This window comes from Lupinus angustifolius, chromosome LG17, assembly GCF_001865875.1.
Source record: "Lupinus angustifolius cultivar Tanjil chromosome LG17, LupAngTanjil_v1.0, whole genome shotgun sequence".
Taxonomy (NCBI): domain Eukaryota; kingdom Viridiplantae; phylum Streptophyta; class Magnoliopsida; order Fabales; family Fabaceae; genus Lupinus; species Lupinus angustifolius.
In genome coordinates, this window is record NC_032025.1 from 11,878,061 (window position 1) to 11,899,451 (window position 21,391).

At 35.9% G+C, this 21,391-nt stretch overlaps 2 protein-coding genes across 2 annotated transcripts; both read right to left on the bottom strand.

The window, feature by feature from the left end:
* On the bottom strand, nucleotides 14,134-15,938 carry LOC109331681 (40S ribosomal protein S2-4-like). The gene is made up of 2 exons (XM_019566333.1): nucleotides 15,199-15,938; nucleotides 14,134-14,470 (listed from the first exon to the last, which is right to left on the bottom strand). Exons 1-2 carry the CDS (start codon nucleotides 15,862-15,864, stop codon nucleotides 14,306-14,308), a joined length of 831 nt encoding a protein of 276 aa, XP_019421878.1. The 5' UTR covers nucleotides 15,865-15,938; the 3' UTR covers nucleotides 14,134-14,305.
* On the bottom strand, nucleotides 17,107-21,203 carry LOC109331776 (E3 ubiquitin protein ligase RIE1). Its single transcript, XM_019566488.1, has 5 exons — nucleotides 20,641-21,203; nucleotides 18,839-18,958; nucleotides 18,007-18,139; nucleotides 17,753-17,911; nucleotides 17,107-17,504 (listed from the first exon to the last, which is right to left on the bottom strand). The coding sequence occupies exons 1-5, from the start codon at nucleotides 21,126-21,128 to the stop codon at nucleotides 17,343-17,345; spliced, it is 1,062 nt and encodes a 353-aa protein (XP_019422033.1). The 5' UTR covers nucleotides 21,129-21,203; the 3' UTR covers nucleotides 17,107-17,342.

The window sequence follows — 21,391 nt, forward strand, 5'->3', positions numbered from 1 at the left end:
ATAGTTTATTTAAAAATTTGAAGCATGAGTAATTCAAGATTAGTGACATGCCATATCTGGGTTCTGATACACTTTAGATATTTATTGATCTTTACCAAATTATTATCATTATAATTTTGATTTTGGTATATGTATGATTGTATTCCACCATGTTTATCTCGATTTATAGTGAGACCATGTCATAATTATATTATTTATTTGTTAAGAACTTTGTTATTACCTTTTTTTTCTGAATGGAAATACTCTGTCCCCATTTGTATCTTAATTTATATATCAGCTCAGTTAAAATGCATCATTAAATTAAATAGAAAAATCATAAATAAATAATTATATTACTTGATATACTTTAATTGAATAAGGATGGGAAGGGACACAACTTTTTAGGACAGGTAATCTGGTTCCATATCATAATGCTAAATCTATATGATATAATTTATCTTCATTTTCATATCTCACAATTATTTTAAGCCTTAATCTCTCATCTTGAAATATTTCCTATGAGAGTATTAACATTGTTCCTCTGTAACTTTGTTATATATACACTTATCTATTATTTTTAAATTATATTTACATACTTATACCTAATTTTTTTTAAATGTTGCATCTTAAACTGTACGCATATAGTAGAAGCAAGAAAGAAAAAACAAATCGAGTAAACCGATAAATAGAAAATTTTGTAAGTCAGAGAAGGGAAACATAAATTAAGTGAAATGATATCAACTTTTCAGTAAATAAAATAAGACTAATTTTAGTATCTTATTGTATAGTTATTATATAATATTAAGATAATAAAGTATCTCCTAAGGAGATAAATTATTTCATGTTGCCATTAAAATCATAACATATGTTATATTTTATCACTTTCTATATAAATATTTTTAAAACTAAACAAAATATTACACATGACATAATTTTACTGATTGAATGTTATAAATTATATTTTGGTACGAGGAGATACATTAGCAACATGAACTATTATACATGATTGTCAGGTAAAGATTTATATACATTATTTATTATTTATTTATATTAGAGTGAATCTATGAGTTTTAGTGAAATTATATAAATCACCCCTCAATTTTTTACACATACACAAACCCCTCATTTTTATACTTTTATTACACTGACCACCCCTGAAAGTGAAATAATGTAATCTTTTAAATAAAAAATGTGATAAATGCAATTTAGTTAAACAAAACATGATATATTGTGACGACAAATCCAAATAATATATAAGTTAATACTTATTTATCATTTTTGGTTCGTTACGATATAGTATAAGAACGATTTAAACAATATCTCTTTGGAACTGATGATGCATTTTGTAACAAAAAATAATAAAGATATATTGATTTGTATATTATTTGGATATGTCTCCCCAATATATCATGTTTTGTTTAACTTAATTGCATTTATCATATTTTTTGTTTAAAAAATTACATTTATTTCTCATGCAGGGGTGGTCATTGTAACTAAAGTGTAAAATTTAGGGGGTTTTGTGTAGGTGTAAAAAAGTGAGGGGTGGTTTGTGTAATTTCACTAAAACTCAGGGGGTGTCAGTATAATTAACTCTTTATATTACTTTTTTGAAAAGTCAAGGATGATAAAATATAAGTATTAGATAAGAGAATAAAGTATCTCATCATATCATGAGATAATTTATCTCCTTAAATTTATTCAGGGTTTGACATGTATCTTATTTTCATTCCTTCAATACGTTTTCATTTTAAAATATATTATAAAATAAAAAATAAGACTACATGTCAGACGCTTGGTAGATTTAAGGAGGTAAATTATCTCATCTGAGAATATATTTTATTATATAAAAACTCGTATACATAAAAAAAAAATTTCTCATACTATATTAAAGTGTGTAGGATTAATGGTCAGCTGTAGATTTAGAATTGTGGGATTGTTTGAGTGTTCTTAATATTGTGATTAGTTATGGATTTTTGGTTGAGCTATACGTTAATTATTTAATGACATTTGAATGCGGATAAGAGAAAGATGGTAGGGAAGAAAATGCCAAACTAAGTATCAGACGATTGATTGATACAACCAGCTTTTTTGAGTTAGAGAACAAAACTCCAAATTCCCTATTAAAGTTTAAAAGAAAATATTGATGAATGTTTATATCAAATATTGAAAATTGGTTAAAGATAAAAATGTCAAAAATTTAATTATTGGAAATGAAATTTGAAGAGAGGAACAATTATTGAGCTTGAAACAGATTAGTTTATTACCTATATCACGAGGAGATATTATTGGTACCAAAAAATATTGAAAACCGCTAAAACATAGGTTTAATTGGTGATGATCATGGGCTTTTTATTTTTTATTTAAAAGTCCAGCTAAGTTGATTCCAAAAAAAAATTGTATATAGGGTTTATACCTTCAAATTTATAGTTGTGAGATATGAATTGAATTTTTGGAAGTTAGAGTAACTTTCATTATCAAGGGGCTTTCTACTAATGGAAGGTAAATGATATAATTTTATGCGTGCCTTTACATTAGTATGAATTTTTTTAACTTTTACATTTTCAAGTTAATGATAGGATGTAATAATGTATGCATGGTTAATGTAAAAGTTTATAAATAGATAGTGTATTATTTATTATTCATCCACATTATTTATATTTTAGAGTCAATAATAATTAAATATAAATAATAGATAATGTAGTAGTAATGTAAAAAAAGTTAGGGTGTTAGTACGTACATTTTTTCTCTGATTATGTTGTGTCATTGACTTGACATCAATAAGATCTAATCACCGTAAAGAATAAACAAAGTATAAGTATTGTGCCACGATTTTCAGCCGAACATCAGCCACGCGATTGATTTGGAGTCGCCACCAAATTTTTGCGATCGAAAAGTAAAAAACTCTTTTGTGCCCAAGTATTGGATAGATTATCCTTCGAACAAGAACTCTAGACTCGGGAATCAATTACGGACCGGGGAATGTATTAGTACATCATCCGCCTGTTATCAATGGTACCTGCATAAATCGCATAAAACTAAGTACACCTAAAAGCTTATTTAATGAAGTGATTTTTATTGAAACAAAAGTTTTTTTTTTTTGTGTCCGCCAAAAGTTCATATTGTTCCTACATATTCTCAGGTGCAATAGGGAAATCAAGACTACGTAGTTCTTGGTAAAAAAATGTTGGGTGTGTTGGATTGATTTTACTTATGAAAATTGGTTTGAGAAATCTATATGATGGTTGTGAGTAGATAGGGTTAAAGAGGAGGATACAACTTTGCCCTACATTATTTTACCCACATTAAAAAAAGAAGAGGCAGTGCGAAAATCATTCACCGTTTTTAATTAAAAGGATAATCAAATAAGGGTTTGACTTACATCGTCTTATCCATATCGGCAAGAAAGAAGAGGTATTATGACAACCTCTCACCACTTTCTTACTAAAATGATAATAAAATAGGGCTCAAATTGTCAATAGATAGTATTAAGGATGAAGATACAACTTTGTCCTATATCACTTTAAACATTTAAAAAAAAGAAGAGACAACATGACAATCACTAACCGCTTTTAATTAAATAATGTAATGAGATAAAGACTTGATATATATTGTATTATCCATATTAAAGAAAGAATATGTAGTATGACAGCCACTCATCGCTTTCCTACTAACATGATAACAAAATAATACACAAGTTGGTACTCTTTCTCTAACCTTAGTACTTGAAAAATTCATTATGACATTTTATGAAAAATTCATTATTTCAAAGATTTATACCATAAAATAATAATGATTTTGACATTTGATTCACGCATTAAATATAATTTAAAAAAAACAAAAAGCTTATTTATTGATGGTTCAAATAAATATGGATATTTGCAAGAATGATATTAATGAATATGTGATTGCTTTATTTTAAAATTATGAAATGGAATCTTTTATTGAAATTAGGGTAAGAAATTTAGATGATAAGGATGACACTGACCATCTGTCGCCAATCTCATTACCATAAAAAGAAGAGACAATACGATAATCGTTCACCGCTTTTCTATTCGAAAGGAAAGAAATATATGATTCAGTTTATTCACCAATCTCCTAAATTCTCACCTTAAACTCTATTTTAACACCCGGCTAAAAATAGAATCATTGATAAAATATACATATTTTTTTATTCTATTACCATGGGTTATATAAACAATAGAAACAAAAATAATAACAATAATAAAACCAAACATCAATATAGATAGGAAATAAAACCAAACAGTGATAAAATGATGCTAAACCAAAACATGAATAATATGACATAGTGCCAAAAACGTTTCTCATCCTAAAACTAATCAAAATAACGTTGGTACATTTTGTTCATATTTTTTTGACATTGTCTTGTTTTTATTAACTTTATTTTTTCACTTATAAGAACAAAATTTGGCATATAGGTGCTACACTTGGTATCACCATTTCCTATAACAGAGACTCCTCCCTTTTGGACCAATACTACCATCAACGTGTATTAATCTAACTCTAAAAAAAGTTGAAACCCAACAATTGAAAACTGAAATAAAGTCCATGAATAATTATACTACAAAAAATAGGTACATGAAGTTGGAACCTCTTATGTAGCATTTCAATATGCACCATGTATGCTTACTCTAAACATATATGCTTATTGGGCTAATGTCATTGGAATAGGATATAAATGTTAGTCAAGAGAGGTATATAAACATCAAGGCAAACAATTGAACAAATAGGTTGATATGTGAATCAGTTTTAGCACAAGGAAAAATGATAACATTTTTGGGTGAATAAATATGATAACATCAAAGTGTTGGGTTAATTAAGAAATCAATAGTATGACATTATAGGTAGCTCTTAGAATACATGATATCTGTTAACCATGAAAAATGTGATAACACTCCAAAAAATCAATATTTGTGATTGTTCTTTAGTATTGAACGGGAATGGTCGGTATTGAATGTCCGGTTGAATGGGGATGATCAAAAGTCTTGATCGGAATGTAGTCTGGACTCGCCGGAGGAGGTACCTAAAAAGGTTCTCCGACGATAAAGTCAGTATAGAGTCTCTAGAGAGAAGATGAGAATAAATAAGAGAGAAGTTAGAACAAGAGCAATAAGTGTAAGTAATAAATGAGGGAATGAGAACTAATTATATTTCATGTGTAGGATCCTCTATTTATAGAATTTGGGGTTGTTGACGTGGTGTCTGACAACTGGTTAGGGTATGGTGGATACAATGGGGATATACCGGGTTGTCCTTGTTCATCCTACAAGCTTACAATTGTCGAAATGTCGGGGGGAATGTGGAATGTGCAGGCGGCATGACAGGTGGAATGTCAGTTCTCAATAAAGATGAGTCATCGGTGCATTGACGGCAGCTAAAAATCGCATTAAATGATGAGTTAGAGGCATAAATGATGCGTCAGAAACACTTATAGCATTTGTAGTGGGTTTGGTCCGCCTTGTGTAGGTGAACAAGAGATAGCTAGGCTAAGCCACATACCCGGGGCGGGCTAGAAATAGCCTTAATTTTTTTAGGGTAGAACAGTTGCCCCTAGTCTATCAGGTCGGTCGAAAGTGGAACAGGTTGGTAGACTCGGGATATTCCGATCTAATAGGCTTGGGTAACATCTAGGTGTAGGAGTAGGTCATGATGGCTATCTGCCCTTGCTAGACACGTGGATGGCTATCATCATCCCATTTGGAGGCCTTAGGTGTCCAACTGACACGTCTGTTCGTTTAAGATCTTCTACTTTGGTTTTTGAGTTACTGTTGGATCATTCTCGAGTATTTTCATACGGATGGATGTGCCCCTGGGGGTGGGCTTTGCGGAGGTTTGGGTTCAGGTCCTCCTCTATAAATAGGGGATCTTCCCCATTTCTTCACTATCCTTTCCTTCTGAAATCTTCATGTCGAGCTTGCATCATCTCTTGAGCTTGGACAAGTGAATTTCCTTTTCGTCTAGACCTTCATCCTAACGCTCGTAATTTCTCTTCCTTTCTTATTTATTTTCGTGCTATGATCGGGGAAGGGTCTAGTTCCAACAAGGTGGAGGTCTTGCCTGGACCTCCGTCCATTTTAACTATGTAGGATGCCTGTCACCAAAGGCAAGCCTGTCGCAACTATGTCTCGGACAATAGTCGGTCTGCTTGGAGGCGACCACATCAACCTTCATTGCCTGCCCTACTGCGTGAATTACGGAGGAAGAGTGGCAGGAATGAGGTTATTGTGTTAGACCGGGCAACTTTTCGCAGGAAGTGGGGTTCGGTCTTGGATGACTCGTCCATCTCAGAATCTGATACTTTTTCTGGTGACAGGTTGCTCATGAGGAGGAATTTTGCTGACCATGTTGATCAATTCACCGTCCCGGAGGAGATGGTGGGTCCCAATTCCCCTTACTGATGGGTGGACCATGAAGTCTTGGGCACCATCTCCTTGTATCCTTCAGATAAGTGTCCGAACATAGACGTTCTTACCCGCCTGCCGAATGACATTTTATGGTACGACCTATCTGATCGAGAGCGAGTTTGCCATGATATTCTACTCGAGAATAAGAACCGGTGGAGCTTCTACGTGTATGAATATGTCTGTCGGCGGATTAGGGTGATGATACCCTTTGATGAGTGGTACGTCGAGGTGTTACATCATCTTCAGGTGGCCCCCTTGCAACTCCACCCCAACTTATGAGAGTTTTATTCGGCCCTTCAATATTTTTTGTGAGGTCATGGAGCAGCCATGCACCTTTCGTCTTTTTTTCTGGATGTTTTGGGTTGGCCCTAGTTCCAGCAAGGATGAAAGTGACGTCGGTCGACGAGGCTAGACGTCGCTTCAATCTATGAATGGTTGTGCTATTTTCCAACCATTTGAGGGATCTGTGAAGAATTTGAAGAACGGGTTCTTCCGGATAGAGGCATGGGGTACCCGTCATACTTGGGCGTATGGCCCTGATATTCAACCTTGTTTCTCGTTTTCATGGAATGGGGAGATCCTCCAAAAGTCTGCCAAGTCCTTCAGTTTCTCCTATAATCAGCTAGATGGACGGCTTGAATCTGATCTTCAATGGTGTCCCGCAGCTAGGTACACTCTTTCGTGACATGCCCAAAAAAGGTGTGGAAATCACAGTACTTAGAACAGTCCTGGGTCCCCAGCTTTCTCCCTGGGTTGGGCTTGGGGAGTTGGGCTTGATGAGTGGCTATAACTTCTTGAAGAATCTTGGCGCGACTAGCATAGAAGGGGGGTGTAGGAGTTGTATTTTGGTTTTTTGGGTGGGCAGGGTGGTTCATATTGAGGGCGTTCATGTATTTGTTGTCGTTTGGCTTCCCGTGATGGGGGTTGATATTCTCTATGTTCGGATGGTTGGCAGGTGGGATGAGATTCTTCTAGGTTAATGAATTGATGGAATTTTGACTAGAGATCTTCCATGGTGAGGTTTGAGTATTTGACTAATTCTTGCCTGAATAGGCCATCCTGTAACCATGTCACCAAGATGCCCTGCCACTTTTGGGCTTAAGGTGCAGACTTTCATGGCCTCTGTGTTGAACCTGTCTAAGTAAGCCCAGAGAGGCTCATACAGTTCATGTCGTATACCGGACAGGGTATATGAAGATCGGGGTTGTTCTTTGCTTGTTGTAAACTAGGTGTTGAACCTTCTAGTAAGAGTTGTCCACTGATCAATGTTATTTGGTGCCAGCCGTGTAAACCACTACAGGGCAATGCGTTTCAGAGTAAGATGGAAGGCTTGCCACATGATGGGGTCAGTCGCCCCATGGAAAAGCATAAAGGCCTCAAAGGCGTCTATGTGGTCTTGTAGGTCAGTGGTCCTATCATACTGGTCGATGTTGCATGGGTGGGTTAGATGTTTAGGGAGTGGTGAAGACATGATTGCTTCGGTGAGGGGTGTCTTGCTCGTGAGGAGTTATAGTCAAAGTGGTGGGTTATTTGGGTGATTTTTGTGTTTGGGGGGCTACAAGCCTGGAAGCTTCGGCGGACTCCACAGAGTGTTCATCGACAACTAGCGGTGAGGGTCTATTAATAGGCTCAAGTCTGTGTTGGCGAAGTTCAGCTAATAGTTGGGCTTGATGTTGGATGATATGGCCTTGGACTTGGATCATTTGGAGGAGTTGTTGAGTAGTGGGTGCTTCTGGGGTGGGGTTTGGGCGATGACTTTGGTTTGCTTGTTGAGATGGTTGCACTAGTGTTGGAGGGTCAATGGAGGGAGTGTCGTGGTTTGGGGGAATGTTTGTGGTGAGTGGTTTTGCTTGGCTGAGTGGTTGAGCTTGGTTAGTGGTGGTCACCATGTTGTAGGTCTCCACAGATGGTGCCAATGTTCTTTAGTATTGAACGAGAATGGTCGATATCAAATGCCCGGTTGAATGGAGATAATTAGAAGTCTTGGTTAGAATGTCGTCTAGACCCACTGAGGGAGGTACGTGAAACGGTTCTCTGACGATCAACTCAGTATAGAGTCTCTAGAAAGATCATAGGAATAAATAAGAGAGAAGTTAGAACAAAAGCAATAAGTATAAGCAATAAATGAAAGAATGAGAATTAATTATACTCCATATGTGGGATCATCTATTTATAGAGTTTGGGGTTGCTGACGTGGTGTATGGTCATTGGTCAAGACATGGTGGGTACAACGGGAATATGTTGGGTTGTCTTTGTTCACCCTACAAGCTTGAAACTGTCGAACTGCCGGAGGCAGGTAGAATGTGCAGGCGGCGTGGCAGGTGGAATGTCAATTCTCATTAAAGGCAAGTCAGCGGCACATTGATGGCGGGGTTAGGGATGCATTAAATTATGAGTCATGGGCATTAATGACGCGTCAGAAGCATTTATAACATTTGCAGTGGGTTTGGTGTGCCTTGGGCGGGTGAACAAGAGATATTTAGGCTAAGCCACATACCAGGGGCATGCTAGAAATAACCCAAATTTATCCAGGGTGTAACATTGATAAATTTGAGTCTGGCTCGAGGTCCTAATTTATATCTTGAGAATCTACATAAGGAATTATGGGAGGACTGTGAACTAGTGCTTCAGTAGAATTAACTCTTATGGTTAAAATCGAGAAGTAATTCGCTATGCTATGGAGATAGGAACATAAGATTTTCCCATGCCTCAACTATCATTAGGATAAGGAAGAGACATATTTCCATGCTTCAAGACGAGGATGGTCACTAGGTGACAAATATGATTGGTTTGGAAGATATGGAAATTTCCTTCTATATGGACTTGTACAATATTGAGGAACCGCCCTTTCCTTTTGTTCTTTCTGGCTGTTTTTCACGACTTAATGAGCACCAATTGAATCTGATTTGTTCCCCAATGTTGGATTATGAGATTAGAAGGGTTGTCTACAATATTGGGGGTTATAAGGCTCCTGCCAAATATAGTGTTCAAGCCCTTTTCTACGAAAATCATTGGAACACTATAGGAGCAAAATTGTATAATTTAGTGAATGATGTCTTCTCCAATCCCTGTATGGTGCGTTCTCTCAACGAAACATTAATCAACCCTTATTCCAAAAATTGAGCAAGCCTCAAACCTGAAGCAATTCTGTCTGATCAATCTCTGCAACGTATCTTATAAAATCATTACCAAAGTTTTGGTCGCACGATTAAGAGGTGTTATGCCTTCTCTAACTAGGCTCTATCAAAGTAGCTTTATCCTAGATCTTAAAAGCAGCGACAATATAAGCATCACTCAAGAAGTCGTCCACTATATGCATAAAAATAGAGGTAAAAAAGTTGGGATAACTATTAAAATTGACTTGATAGACTAGATTGGAGTTTTATAAAAGATACTCTTTTGGATGTTGTAGTGTCGGGTAACATTGTTAATTTAATTATAGCTTGTGTGTCTAACATCTCTATGCAAATCCTTTAGAATGGTGAAGCCCTTGAGCCGTTTATCCCCCAGAGGGGGTTAAGGCAAGTTGATCCTATTTGACCTTATATCTTTGCACTTTGTATGGAGAGACTTTCCCACCTAATTGTGGCAGCCCGTAAAGTTGGTTTTTGGAAGCCCATCAAATTAGGAAGAACTAGGCCTGAATTATCTCATATGACTTGTGCTGATAATGTGATCTTATTTGCGGAAGCGTCTCTACGCAGGTTGAAGCTATCAAAACTATTTTAGATTTATTTTGCAAGAGTTCTGGGCAGAAAATAAATAGAGAAAAAAACAAGATTTTCTGCTCAGAAAATATCCACGAAAATGTGTGCAACCAAATTGCAATAGAGTTTGGTTTTCCAGAACTTGGGACTTAGGAAAATATTTGGGTGTCCCCATCCAACATCATGGAAATAGTCGGCAAAGTTATAACTATATTCTAGAGACCGCCAAATGTTGTTTGAGCAACTGGAGATGTAATTGCCTCTCCTTTGCAGGACGTCTTACTCTTACTAAATCAATTCTGCAAGCCCACCTTAATTATGTTATGCAGACGATTCCAATATCAGTCTCTATCTGTGGTGAATTGGATAAAGTTTGCAGATCTTTTGTGTGGGGTGATTCTCCTTCATCCCGAAAGACCCATTGGCTGAATTGGGCCACCTTGTGTAGACCCAAGCGGGCTGGCGGGCTGGCGGGCTGGCGGGCTCAATATTCGTCAGTCCAAGTTAGTGAATAAAAGCTTCATAATGAAAATGTCTTGGAATTTAATTCCTCATAAGGATGACCTCGGCTAACGTTGTTAAATCAAAGTATAATTGTGAAAATGATTTGATCCCGAGAAAGCCTGACTGAGCTTCAAGCTAAATTTGAGGTAGAGAATTGGCAATGGGCGGTCTATTAATTTTTGGACGGACAGTTTGATTCCTAATGAAATATCCTATGAAACCTTTAGAGGGCTCAATCTAGGCTATTCTCCACAGGTATTATGGTTTCTGATTTTATGACTGTAAGTGGGGAATGAAATAACAACCTACTATATGCCATTGTGCCAACAGATATTGCTAATAAGATTGTGGCTTTACATCTGATTGAAGTAGATCAAGCAGCGGACTTAGTTGCCTGGCTGGGGACAAAAGATGAATCTTTCTCGATTGCTTTTGCATACTCTCTGATTACCGGTCACCAAAACCCCCATTCCTTTAATGGATAATATTTGGAGCTGGAAAGGTCTATATTGCATCCCTATGTTGTTGTGGTGGTTGGTTAACAAATGTTTTCCCACAAATGAATAGCAGTTCAAGCGTGTGATAACTAATTCTGATGCCTGCCTGTGCTACTCACTATCTGTAACTGAAACGGAGTTACATGTTGTTAGGAACTGTTCCTTAGCAAAATCGGTGTGGATGAACCTTCTACAGGTCCCAAATTCTTGTCCTTTTTTCCTCAACGATCTCATAAATTGTGAATGGTAAATTTGTCCTATAACCGACAAAAAATTGAGGACATTGATTGGTCGCTATTTTTTGGCATTGCAGTTGACTCAATTTGGAAAAGCATGAATCACTTTATCTTTGAAAATGTGACTAATGACCATACCTAGGTTTGTGCAAAGATCCTGGCCCGCAGCTCCTGTTCAGCCAAGGCCCTCACCCAGATGACTCGATCCATGGTGAGTTGTAGTCTCCCAAATTCCCATCATCCGATTGTTCCCCCCAGACTTTGGCTGGTGCAAGCTAAATACATATGGGTCTTATTCTTCTTCCTCAAAATCTGCAACCTGCGATGGAGTAGTTAGAGATCACCATGGTGCTTTCCTTTTACCAAACATTTAGGAATTTCTGTAGTGCAAGCAGAACTACGAGGTATACTAATTGGGTTACACCTTTTGCAATAGTGGGGGTTTCAAATTTTTTGCATAGAGACAAATTCAGCAAGTAGTGTCAAGTTCATAATTTATGGGTGTCAAAAGTTTATAAGTTCTGGGTATGGTTGGAAATGAGTCGAACCAGAGTTCACCTCGGTTCAGCTCGATAAGGATTGGTTCGGCTCGAAACTTGTCTCGAGTTCAATACGAGTTATTTGTTGAGCTTGAGTTCGGCTCGATTAAAGTTCGTGAACTGTTCAGCTCAGTTCGAATTTATTTATTTGAAAAACTTAAATAGTTAATTAATTTGTTAAAAATACTACAAAAAGTTTTATACATGTATAAATAGGGATGGCAACGGGTAGTGCTTTATCGTTCCCAAACCCGTAATATTTGCGGGTACCCAACGAGTTTTTAGTTTTAATTATATATTTATATACTTTGTAATAATTAATATATAAAAATAATTATTACATGAATAATATGATAAATTTATGATCATAGTCAAATATGTTTATTATAAAATAATAATAAAGTATATGATATATAATCTCAAAATAACAGTAAATATATATATATATATATATATATCAGTGGTGTTAGAACCGGACCGGACCGGATGGTCCAACCGGTCTGACCGCTGACCAGACTTGAAAACGGCTTTGGCTTGTCGTTTTAACCGAATGAGAGTTGGACCGCTTTGAACCGGAAAAAATCCGGTCCGACCATGTTAAACACGGTTAAACTGGATCAATCCGGGAAGTAAATCGGACAGCTCTCTTAAAAATAAAAAAAAATGGGACAATGTTCTAATATTTTATTTTACTACGGTCAAAAAAAAGATAAAGAGATATTATTTCAATATAATTATACATAATTATTAATTATATAAAGTTTTACATTTATATATAACTATATATTTATAAATAAAAATTATTAACTATGTACGAAATCATTCGGTCAGACTGGACAGTTTAACCGGTTAAACCTAATACGGGACCTCTGTCGGTTTGACGTCTGGCTCGGGTTTCACAACACTGATATATATATAATTAAAAACTAAATACACAACTTTGTGGATACCCGCAGGGCGGGTATCACAAAACCCGCTCTAATCCATAAGTTATTGTTGGGGTACCCGCTGCAGGTATTTCCATGGGTACCTATGGGTCGGATTTTTTTGTCATCTTTATATATAAATATAACCTTTTTATATATAATAAAAATAAATATAAAAAATAATGTCATAATAAACATAAAAATAAATTTATATATATATATATATATATATATTTATCGAGTCAACTCATGAATTAACGAGTCAAACTCTACCCAACTCAAGTTCGACTCGTTTATTTAACGAGCTCAATTTTCAGCTCAAGTTTGACTCATTTGGTTTATGAACCAAGTTTATCGAGCTAAATAACGAATCGATTTTCGAATGAATATCGATTTGGTTCAGTTCATTGTCAGTCCTAATTTTGGGTGTCTAACAATCTCACCTTCGTTTTCATTCATTCGGCAACTTCATCATATTCACTAGCCTACATATTTCAAAGCTAATTCAGTTGCGGACAAGCTTCCAAAATATGGTTTAAACTTAGATAGGAGTTTTCATACTTTTGATGTTGCCCAAGTTTTTATTCAGTTAAACTTTCTATTAGATACTGCCTCTACAATCTATTGTAGAGGTTTGTTGTTTAGTTTCCCCTGTTTCCATCGGGGGAAAAAGTTATATATAGTATTGAGAAGATCACTTACGGATTCATAATAAGTTGTATTGTATAGGAACCTTTCACTTCCGAGTTCATAAAATTGTGAAAGTTAAGAAATTGCTGAAGAGATATGAAGGGGACACTAGTTTGGAATTCTCAATAAAAACAATAATCAATTCATGTAGAAAACACCTAATAGAATTTAAGAAAAGGAGGGGAAGAAACAAAAAGGATAGACATTGGGTTTCCATTCTATTAGACCCTCCTAATTGGGGATGTAAAAGAATTTGAGCATTTTAAGCAAAACTGTTATATTTCCATTACATTCGTGCTCAAGAAATCTAATACATATAATTAGATCCTCCTCCATTCTATTCACAAGTCATCTTAACCAGGTTCATGCTGACTAAAGTAAAATATGAAATAAAACACAATTCTTCAATGTAATAAATAATTGCCCGAAATAATAAAATGCAAGAACATTCAGCACAAACAAACAGACATGAGGGGCTTAAGGCCATTTTGGACAGAGGTGAAAGTGAATCAAGAGTAAAAACCAGCGATCTACGAATTTCAAAATACAAGTTTAATAGGTACCTAGTACTTAATTCATCATGCAGAAGAATAATTATTTTCCTCTTAAGTTTAACAAACGAAATCCTTGATGTAGAAAAATATAGTATTTAAAACTCGGTAAATATTCATAAACAAAACTTCAGAATAACATTCCATAAAGTTATGAAGCAAAAAACATAAGCAACAAAACATTCAAATAAATACTAGTTTCTAGCATATTTGCCCAAGACACATGATAATCCCATAACTTCCAAACTACTAGATCAAGCTTCAGCAACCTTTTCCTCCGACTCAAGGATCAAAGCCTTTGTTGTAGGCCTTGCCAAAAGATCTGTGTACTCTTGGAATGGAGATTTGGAGAAGCGAGTTTCTTTCCAGAACTCGGGTGTTAGGAAACCATAGGTTTTCAGCAGACAGTCAAAGGTGGCCTGAAAAAGACACCATTATTGACATATAGATAAATAGATGACAAATTTCATGTATTTTATGTCTATCCCACAACAATTGTTTAGTTACTTCAAAATGTCAATTATCATTAACACATCCCAATTATTTTTCATAAAATTCCATCCTAATATTGTGCAAAGAATAGTTGTCAATTCCTACAGCCACCGACCAAAAACTTCAAACAAACATTCCAATGAGATACCATCAAACACATTAACAGACACCAAACAACATAATAACTCATTCACTGGTCACAGAACAAAAGTTAAAATTATGCAGGATCCAAGAACTAGTGTGTTATCAAATGAGAGAATGCACATCCAATGAGATAACAATACATAGACATGTATTAATGCCCAATTTAAAAAATATGAACAGATATACTTCAACATAAATCATGTAACTCAATATTCAATGAACATCATTCCAGAAACACGGAATCTCATTCCCTCACAAAATCATAGAAAACTATATCGGTGCATAGCAATAAATCAGTTTTAAACAAAAACTTAACCTTAATCCATCAAAGTCATATAAATCAATATAACAAGCTACTTAAAACAATTGCGTTAAAAACTAAAATATCACAAAGTAATAAAAATTATAACACAAGTAAAATATTTAAATTAAAATGAAACAAATAATCATAAACCATAAAATCAAATTTTAATATGATAAAAAGCGTCTAATTATGAAGAAAAAATCAAACCTTGACGAAATTTCCAAGAGTCTTAGTAGATCCCCTAGACGAAGTAAAAACATCATCAATTCCAGCAAATTGAAGCACCTTCTTAGGAACCCTAGCAGCAACAATTCCCGAACCACGAGGAGCAGGAACCATCCTCACAGTAACCGAACCACATTTCCCAGTAACCTTACACGGAACAGTGTGAGGCTTCCCAATTTTATTACCCCAATACCCTCTTCTCACTGGAATGACTGAAAGCTTCGCGAGAATAATCGCGCCGCGAATCGCAGTCGCAACCTCCTTGCTGCACTTAACACCGAGCCCAACGTGGCCGTTATTGTCACCGACAACAACAAAGGCCTTGAACCGGGTTCGCTGACCGGCCCGGGTTTGTTTCTGAACCGGCATGATTTTCATGACTTCGTCTTTGAGAGAGGGTCCAACAAGAGTGTCGATGATTTGGTGTTCTTTGATTGGGAGAGAGTGAAGGTAGATCTGTTCGAGGGAACGGATTTTACCGTCTTTTACGAGACGGCCGAGTTTGGTGACTGGGACCCATTTTTCTTCCTCTTCGCGACGGGGACCTCTGCGGCGGCCGCCACGGCCTCTGTCACCGCGACCTCCACGGCCTCTGTCGCCGAAGCCACGGCCGAAGCCTCCACGGTCTCCGCCACCACGTTCTGCCATTTTGGATGAGTGAGAGTGTGTGAAAGTGTGACTGCGCTAGGGTAAGAGGAAATGATATTTGTGAAGATTAGGGTTTGAGGTGAGTGGTGTTATATGTAGAAATTCTTTCTAGGGTTTTGGTTTTTTGGGTTGGGCTTTAGACAAATTTCTTGGGCCTGGCTCATTTGGTGAATAATTGCTGTCAAATTATAGACAAATATAGTCCACCTGCTAAATTAGTTTTTATTCTGTGTTTTAAGAAATGGATTTAATTAAAGTTATAACAAAATATTTATTTAATTGTGGCTAAAATTTTTTTTGGATACAATTGATCTTTCTTCTTCAGTTCACATGGGTTTCTCGTCATATTAAAGACTAATATTTATAAAATGGAGACTAATTGAAACTAATTTTGTTACATATTATGTACGGTAACAACCATCTTTTTGTATAGGCAAATGTATATTAGTATGTTCGTATTTTTGTGGTCAATGGGAACTAAACCCTCAACCTCCTTATTACTTTTCTTTCTAAGTCTTTCACCCTTGCGACTTGACCACCTTATAACTCCTTGTTTATGATATCAACATTATCATTAGTTGATTCCAGATAAACTTTTGAAGCTCCCAGTCCTTTATTTCCTAAGGGTTAGTTTGAGAGTTGAATTTTGGAAGGAAAGGAAGGAAAAGACTTTGAAGTCATCTCAAAAATGTATTTTATGCCTCCCAAGCCTCCCCTTTTCCTTCCTTCCCCTCCAAAATCTAACTCCCGAACTAACCCTAAGGAAACATGAGAATTTCTTGTTGTGTGAGAGGATTTTATGAGAATTTTGAGAATGATATATCATTACTCATTTCATAAGCATCTCAGTGAACTATTTCAAACAAAAGATTGTACGTTTGCAATATATGTCAAGTAGTCATTTATGCATTGGTAAAATGAAAAGAAAATGATTTAGTTTCAAAATAAGCTTGAAAGTTTCAGCTTTTTCAAGAACAGTTAGCTTCTCATGAGTCATGAAAGAGGGTTTTTCCATAATTTATCTTTGGCAAACATTTATCTTAAGCATGCTTAGTTATTAGAATAGAGTAGCTAAGATGTAGTTTCATTGCAAAAACATTTTCCAGCTAGTATTTTGCATGTGACTCCAACCTAAGTTGCAATGTAAATGGACTTTATCTCACATGAAATAGCTTGTAGTAAAAGCCACCCATCACATTCAAGTAGCAATTAGTCTCAAATAATCAAATAAATCTAACAAAGGACAAAAGAGGGCTCAACTGTCAAATTCAGTCACTTATTCAAAATAATCTGTAAGAATCTTTCCTTCTCACCTTGACCTTTTCTCTACAGAAGCAATTAAGCAAAACAGTGACAGGAAAACCTAATAACTTCGAAGGTCTATTGTTTTTTGACTTGATATTATATATATACATATACACAACAGTAATTGAAATCCCTGCTTTATCACATAATTAAGCTTAATCTTTACTTTTTCATCACACCTGTTCATTTCCCTTGAGAATATTGTACTTGCAAAGTGGACAAGTTGCATTCATCTTTAACCATTTCACTATGCATGTAGAATGAAAATGATGGTTACAAGGAAGAGCATGGAGTTCTGCTCCATCCTCATAGTTACAGAGGCAAATACAGCATTCCTGCAAAGGAAAACAAGGAAAAATTAATTTCGAGTTATTTGTTTTGCAAATCTTAGCCGTTTCCGTATTTCAATGTAAAAAATATATTTCTTATTTTTTTATTTCGCTTGGTGCTGCAACCAGATTTACAGAGAACTGCTATGTGAATCTTTATGTGTGTTGAGCAATATATAAAATCAAAGAGAGCCATATAAGTAAAGTGAGGCAAGCACACAAAAGAGAAAGAAATTGCGTTAGATAAAGCGTACTGCATCCTCGGGTAAAAGTGTTCGTTCATTTGCCAAGTAACCGCTGCCAGTTTCCACGGGAACCATTGACCCACCTCCTTCACTAAACTTTTCCTCATTGCTGGATATTTGAAATTTGTACTTTGGGAGTACGCTTAGATCTGATTCTGATGCACCATCCTGTTTTCCAAAAAGAGACAACGAGAAAAATCAAAAGGTCCACAAATATATGGAAAAAATTATGTCAATCAAAATTCTCTTTATTTATATCATACCTGTCCCGCAAAAGCATAGAGGATAGCAATAATGCAAGGCAAACAACAACAGAGGGCAATGCCAATCAAGCATGCCAAAACAACACAAAAGATGGCAAAGAAGACATCAAATGCCAGAAAGACAACTGCCAACCTGTACAAATTCAAAAACAAGACATACCTTTTCTTTAATATCAACACATTGTACGTAATTCATCATGCAATCAACCATTTTTTTTGTTGGAAGCAAATCATGCAAGTTAACGAATGAATATAACTAAAGAAAATCCCCCCCTCCCCCCCGGTGCTTTCTAATGAAATCTTTAATGTGTTGATAAAACATATATATTTAACATCTTAATCTTTGAAGTCTAGTTTGACAAAACAAAAGAGCTATACAACCAAATTCTCATATACTAGGATGGGCTGTGCCAATTGGGTCAGAAAAAGAAAAGTCAGTCTTCTAGTTTTTAGAAATTCAGATTACATGGATAACTTCATGAGAAATAGAACAAATACAATTAGCAATGAAATGAGTAGGTTTCATAGAATAACTTCAAAAGGGTTAAAGAATGGGCAGGTCATAGAAAAGGAGATTATGCTTTAAGGTTCCTTCATATATGTGCACTATTAATAAGAACAACTCTCTCTGTTATAGAAACGATAAATACATAAATAAGAACATATATTTCATAAACTTCTGAATGGAAAATCAAACTCCTGTATGAAGGTAAAATAATCTTATGTGTATGAATACTGTTTTGGCATCCAAACAAATATAAAACATTTTATCTGTGTGTTTTAATTCATATACAAATACTATTCTTAAAATCCTATTCAAATAAAGGCTTACCAGTACAAACGTGGAGCATCTTGCATAAGAATATCACCACTAGAGACAACCCAGTAAAATCCCACAATCCACCAAAGGAATGAGACCATTGTATTCAATGATTCACATCGTTTTGTAAACCTGAGTCGTAGTCATCAAAATCAGTATATAATAATCTCAATTGCCCAATATAGTTCAAAGAAGTATATAATAATAAGCCAAACTACATATATACCATAGTACATTAATATGCATTAGAGTACCCAGAACAGTAACCGGCATTTAAATTCCTTTTCCCATAAGGATAGTTAAGTTAGTCCACACATTGCATGACGTGAGCTGTGAAGTACAGTTGCAGAGCCAAAATATCAGTGAAAGGAATCTACTTACTAAGATCTTAATGAAAGCACAAGCTTTTCAATATAAGAAATTAAAAGTGTTAGCGGACATTAGTGACAATTTTCATGAATAGTAACTCAATCAATTACCAACACTCTAGGGATTGCAAAAATATGATTTTTAAGAATCAAATACATCCACCAGAAGCGACAGAAAAATCCAAAAGAAAACGTAAGACACAGCATGTTAACGATAACTGCAACCCTCTATTAACATTTCAGTCACCTCTCAATCAACTACATCTTGCAAGAACATGGTTCACATGTCAAGAGAGAGGACTTCATGAAGTATTCAAATTTGCAACATGACATTAGTATTAATCCTATTGAGTTCTGCTGTCCAAATAAAACCACCCTTGAACTTATAGAATTGGAATTTTGAATAATGATTTAAGGAATAATGTTGAGGTCTTTGTTTGCAAGATGTCAGATAAAAATAGAAAGTACGTGTGGAGTTTAAATGACATAAGAAAAGATACACACAGTCACGAGAAACACTAAAAAGAGGGAAGTTCAAGAAGAAGCTGCACTCTAAGTGTTGTTCTGTTTAACTGAAGTTGACATGGGAAAAAAGTTAGAAATGGAAGAAGCAAACGACAAAATGAAAGAAAGAAACCAACAAATCCCAATATTTCTTTTTTATATAACCAATCCCCATACTGCATCACTAAAAATTTAAATCCACTGTTTAAGTGCATGAAACATGCAGACATTCTGATGGAGTATGGCCTATGCAATATGCATAAGAGACTCATTTCCATTTCCCAGACTCTGGGGAGTTCGCAAGAAGCCAAGAACTTGTAGAAAATTTATTTGGGCATATGAGAACGACTTATGAAAGAAACTTACAAAAAACAAAGCTTTCTTAAGAATTAAATTAATATTTTTACCTAAATGTTCCCCTTATTTTGTGTACAAACCTCAAAACATCTTATAATCACAATCATGCTGCTACAATTTCTCAAATAAAAAAACAACATTCTTCCTAAATTTCAAGTGAATGCATACATGCTGCAGCACTACGAATTGAAGTATCACAAAAGTTATTGACACAACTACATGCAGACAACACTAAACATCTAGACCCTGTTATCTTATGACAGAAATCTTTAAATTTTGTCCAACCAGTCTTAACAGTGAGCATAGCGCAACCGCAACCATAAGGTTGTTGCTTAGTGACCATGAGGTCATGTGTTCAGATCCCAGCAATAGCATCTCTGTTTACGGATTAGGGCTACTTACATCTGCCCTTCCTCATGTCCCAGTAAGTGGGAGCCTCGTGCAATGTGTCACAGTCTTTACAAAATAAAAGAAAATTCATGGGTTCAAATTCAATAATCAAAATCACCACAAACATAAACTGAATTGAGCTTAAAATTCATAAACATAATAATCCTATAATCACAAAAATGAAATTCAACGCACCCTGAGCGAGAGAAATTCCTGAAGCTACCACCTCCAATATCATCATCATCCTCACTATCATTCACATCATCTTCGCTCCCAATTTCTTCATCCCTCAACCTCCGCGATCCACTCCCGTTCCTCCTCCTATACTCCAGCCACACCAACACCACATGAACCAAACACTGCACCGCGTAACCGCAGATCCAGAACCGGATTGGCGCGTTCGGCTTTTCACCGAACGTGCAACCAAGCATCACCGCCGAAACCACCACGAACGCCATGTTCCACGTCATGTCGAGCGCAACCACCGGTCTCGAGTATCCCCAGTCAGCGCGGCGCTCCTCTAGCTCGCGCGCCGCCGTCTCTCGGACCATCATGGAGGGACCGCGACGACGACCGCCGAGAAGGAGGGCGAGGATGGGAGCGCGTGAGGTGGCATCGAGGCGGGAACGGAGAAGAGGCGCGTGGAAGTGAGGGGGTTCAGTGGGGGAGTTTTGTGATGACATAATGGGATTCTTGAAATGGTAGGTTTAAGTGAAAATTACAAGTTTTATGACTGTCTGAAGAAAGGAACAGAAGCTATCAGTGATTGGTTATGTTTATGCCACTTTCTAATTTTTATGTAAGAAGAATGTTACACCCATCGATTATGGATATTAAATTTCTTTTTTTCAAGAAAAGGGAAAAATTATCTCCAAACAACTTACTCTTTTTTTCTTTTTTTCATTTATTGTTGGTAGGTGTCAATGCTAGATGGATGTACTAAATA